This window comes from Arachis hypogaea, chromosome 15 (assembly GCF_003086295.3).
Source record: "Arachis hypogaea cultivar Tifrunner chromosome 15, arahy.Tifrunner.gnm2.J5K5, whole genome shotgun sequence".
Taxonomy (NCBI): Eukaryota; Viridiplantae; Streptophyta; class Magnoliopsida; order Fabales; family Fabaceae; genus Arachis; species Arachis hypogaea.
The window spans coordinates 60,544,337-60,548,021 of NC_092050.1; the positions used below are offsets into that span (position 1 = coordinate 60,544,337).

At 48.5% G+C, this 3,685-nt stretch overlaps 2 protein-coding genes across 2 annotated transcripts; both read right to left on the minus strand.

Annotated features, from left to right (window-relative positions):
• Positions 1-524: 524 nt before the first annotated feature.
• LOC140179221 (uncharacterized) lies at positions 525-929 on the minus strand. Its single transcript, XM_072217888.1, has one exon. The coding sequence runs from the start codon at positions 927-929 to the stop codon at positions 525-527; it is 405 nt and encodes a 134-aa protein (XP_072073989.1).
• A 63-nt stretch (positions 930-992) lies between these two features.
• Positions 993-2,267, minus strand: LOC112748527 (uncharacterized). The gene is made up of 2 exons (XM_025796760.1): positions 1,452-2,267; positions 993-1,268 (listed from the first exon to the last, which is right to left on the minus strand). The coding sequence occupies exons 1-2, from the start codon at positions 2,265-2,267 to the stop codon at positions 993-995; spliced, it is 1,092 nt and encodes a 363-aa protein (XP_025652545.1).
• Between the last annotated feature and the right edge of the window lie 1,418 nt (positions 2,268-3,685).

A 3,685-nucleotide genomic window follows, 5' to 3' on the forward strand; every position in this document is an offset into this window, starting at 1 on the left:
CATCAAGGATGGAAAAATTGTCGACATCCCGAAGAAGTGTTTTGGTCTTGCCTTTGTACTTTGTTTTTTTTAATATGTAGGTTTTATATACTTTTGGCTAGTTTAACTGCCGTTATATGTAACAAGATATTTGTGGTGAACTCGGTTACCGTTTTTGGCATGTATATAACTAATGGTTTGTGTACCGTCATTTGCCTCTTACCGTTTTATTGGTCGCTAAACGTATCGCTTGATAGTCGTAGGAGTCACCTCATTACTTTTAAAGCCTTGGGTTACCGGGGTGATCAATCCCGGTTTCCCGTTTTGATTAAAAAAAAAACAACGTCGTATGATAAAGCCGGATAAAGTAAATGCGGGGTAAAAATAAGATAGTATAAGCAACAATCAAAGACAGCATAAAAAGGCTTATAACCAAAGGTAGCATAAACAATTATCGCAAGTCTAATGATCCCGCACATAGTAATGCAAATCTTACTAGCGTGGTTAACTGGTAGGATTTTTACTCGTCTAGCTTGCCTCGGCTGCTAGGGATAGAATCTCTTTAGGTTAACCGCGTTCCATGTCCTTGGTATCTCTTTGCCATCCAGCCGTTCTAATTTATACACGCCGCTGCCGAGCACTTCTTTCACCCTATAGGGGCCTTCCCAGTTTGCCGCCAGTTTTCCTTGCCCTGCAGTCGGCGGCCCGACATCATTGCGTCTTAATACCAGGTCGTCCCGTTCGAACTCTCTTTTGAGCACCTTGGCATTGTAGCACAGGGCCATTCTTTGCTTTAGCGCCATTTCCGATAGATGGGCCATCTCCCTTGCTTCATCCACCAAGCCCTTTTCTACGGCCTTTTCAACTCCTCCTAAGAGTAGCCGTGGGCTCGGCTCACTGATTTCCACGGATATTATTGCCTCTACCCCATACGTGAGTCGGAAAGGCATTTCCTCAGTGGCCAATTGTTGGGTTGTGCGGTAGGACCAGAGAACCAAGGCCAGTTCATCCGCCTACACTCCCTTCATCTGGTCGAGTCGCCTCTTGAGGCCCTGCAGGATGATCTTGTTCGCAGCCTCCACTTGTCCATTGGTTTGAGGATGCTCAACTGACGAGAACTTTTTCTTTACTCCCAAACTAGCAAGGAATTTTTCAAATTTTTTATTGGTGAACTGCATCCCGTTGTTCGAGATGACGGCTTCTGGGATGCCGAATCTTGCTATTATCTGTCTCCACACGAACTTTCGACAATTCGCTGAGGATATGCTGGCCAATAACTCTGCCTCTATCTACTTTGTATAGTAGTCAATCGCCACTATCATATACTTGACTTGTCCTGGCCCGACTGGGAAGGGTCCTAATAGGTCAATTCCCCATTGTGAGAAAGGTCAGGAAGTCGTGAGAAAGCTGAGTTCACTTGCTGGCGCTTTATGGAAGTTGGAATTTTTCTGGCATCTCTTGCACCTTCTTACGAACTCCTTAGAATCCGCCATCATGGAGGGCCAGTAGTACCCGGCTCTGATGAGCTTCCTAGCTAAAGCCTTCCCTCCGATGTGGTGACCGCAGCATCCTTTGTGGACTTCCCGGATGACATACTCTGTTTGGTCGGGGTGCAAGCATTTTAGCAGGGGTTGGCTAAGCCCTTTTTTAAACAAATGGACCTGTATGATTGCATACTTGGCCGCTTCTCGCCTTATTGTTTTGGCCATCTTCTCGTCGCTGGGGAGCTCGGCTTTTTCCAGGAAGTTGATGATCGGGTCCATCCAAGAGGGTTCTGACTGGGTCAGCTGTAGGACCACCGCTGGTTCTTTTATCAAACCTTGAATGAGAGATTGGTTGCCAGTCCCTGGTTTTGTGCTCGCTAGCTTGGACAGGAGGTCCGCCCGTGTGTTCCGTTCTCTCGGAACGTGCTGGATCATGACCTCCTCGAATTGCTTGCTCAATTCTTTGACTTTCCCCAGATACTTTTGTAACAGTGAGTCTCTGGCTTGGTAGGTCCCATTGAAATGAGAAGTTATGACCTGTGAGTCGCTGCACACCTCCACTCTAGTGGCTCCGACCTCTCTTGCCAGCGCTAGGCCGCCCAGCAAGGCTTCATACTCTGCTTGGTTGTTCGAAACCGGGAAATCGAATTTGATAAACTGCTCATATACAACTCCAGCTGGGTTTTCCAAGATGATTCCCGCCCCTCCGAACGTTTGGTTGGATGCTCCATCAACATGAAGCTTCCACCGTGTGTTCGGTGTCCCGGCGGGGTCTCTTGTCAATTCTACCAGGAAGTCAGCCATGCTTGAGCCTTGATCGCGTACCTGGGTTCATACTGTAAGTCATACTGGGAGAGCTCAACAGCCCAAGTCATCATTCTACCTGCCAGGTCGGGTTTCTACAGTACTTGTCAGATTGCCTGATCCGTTCAGACGGTTACTTGGTGTCCTTGAAAGTACTGCCGCAACTTGCGCGATGATGTCAGGAGCGCATATGCCACTTTCTCCAGCTTGCTATACCTTAGCTCTACTTCTTGTAGTGCTTTACTCACAAAATATATTGGCTACTGGGTTTTCCCCTCTTCTCGCACCAAGACCGCCGCCAAGGCCTCGTCGGTTACTGCCAGATACAAGTACATCGATTCTCCCTTCTTAGGCCTCGCTAGAACAGGTGGCGCCAAGATTATATCTTTGAATTGTTTGAAAGCCTCTTCACATGCCGGGGTCCACTCAAACGCGATCCCATTCTTCATTAGGTTAAAGAAAGGTAGAGCTTTTACCGCCGATGCGCCGAGGAAGCGGGACAGCGCGGTGAGCCTGCCTGCTAACATTTGGACATCTTTTACACTTCTCGGGCTCTTCATATGTAGGATTGCCTCACACTTTTTCGGGTTGGCCTCCACCCCTCATTGCATTATCATGAACCCCAGGAATTTTCCGGCTTCGACAGCGAAGTCACACTTCAGCGGATTGAGCCTCATTCCGTGTTGGTGAAGAGATGCGAAGACGCTTTCCAGGTCACTTAAGAGGGCCTCAGGCCTGGCGGTCTTGACCAAGATATCGTCTACGTATACCTCTACCGTCTTGCGGATGAGGTCCCTGAAGACCTTGTTCATCAGCCTTTGGTATGTGGCCCCCACATTCTTCAGCCCGAACGGCATCACCTTGTAGCAGTATGTCCCTCTTGGCGTTATGAACGCCGTTTTCTCTTTATTTGGCCGGTGCATTGGTATCTGATTGTACCCAGAATAGGCATCCATGAAGCTCAGATACCGGTAACCTGCCGCCGCGTTAACGAGAACATCGATGTTGGGTAGGGGGAAGGAATCCTAGGGACATGCCTTGTTAAAGTCGGAGTAATCTATGCACATTATCCATTTTTCATTGGGCTTTTTAACCAGGACCACGTTTGCCAACCACGTCGAGTAGTCCAGTTCCCAGATGATTCCCGCTTCAAGTAGGCTGGCCGTCTATTTGGCCACCTCTTCCACCATTTCTTGGGACATCTTTCTCTTCCTTTGAGCTACTGGCTTTGCCCCCGACCTCACGGCTAGTTGGTGCGACATAAATTGGGGGTCTATACCCGGCATGTCGGCCGGAGTCCAGGCAAACAAGACAACGTTGGCTCTGATCATCTCTATCAGGGGTTCTTTCAAGTCATGGGGTAGATTCCTGTTCACAAAGGTAAACTAGTCCTCTGAGTCGCCGACCCTAAATTTTTC

Excerpts from the sequence above, each read along its gene's own strand:
- LOC140179221 (XM_072217888.1), bottom strand. The coding sequence starts at position 929 with ATGCCTTTCCGACTCACGTATGGGGTAGAGGCAATAATATCCGTGGAA.
- LOC112748527 (XM_025796760.1), bottom strand. The coding sequence starts at position 2,267 with ATGGCTGACTTCCTGGTAGAATTGACAAGAGACCCCGCCGGGACACCG. Across the intron at positions 1,269-1,451 it reads TGGCGGATTCTAAGGAGTTC|ATAGAGGCAGAGTTATTGGC; the intron begins GTAAGAAGGTGC and ends TATACAAAGTAG.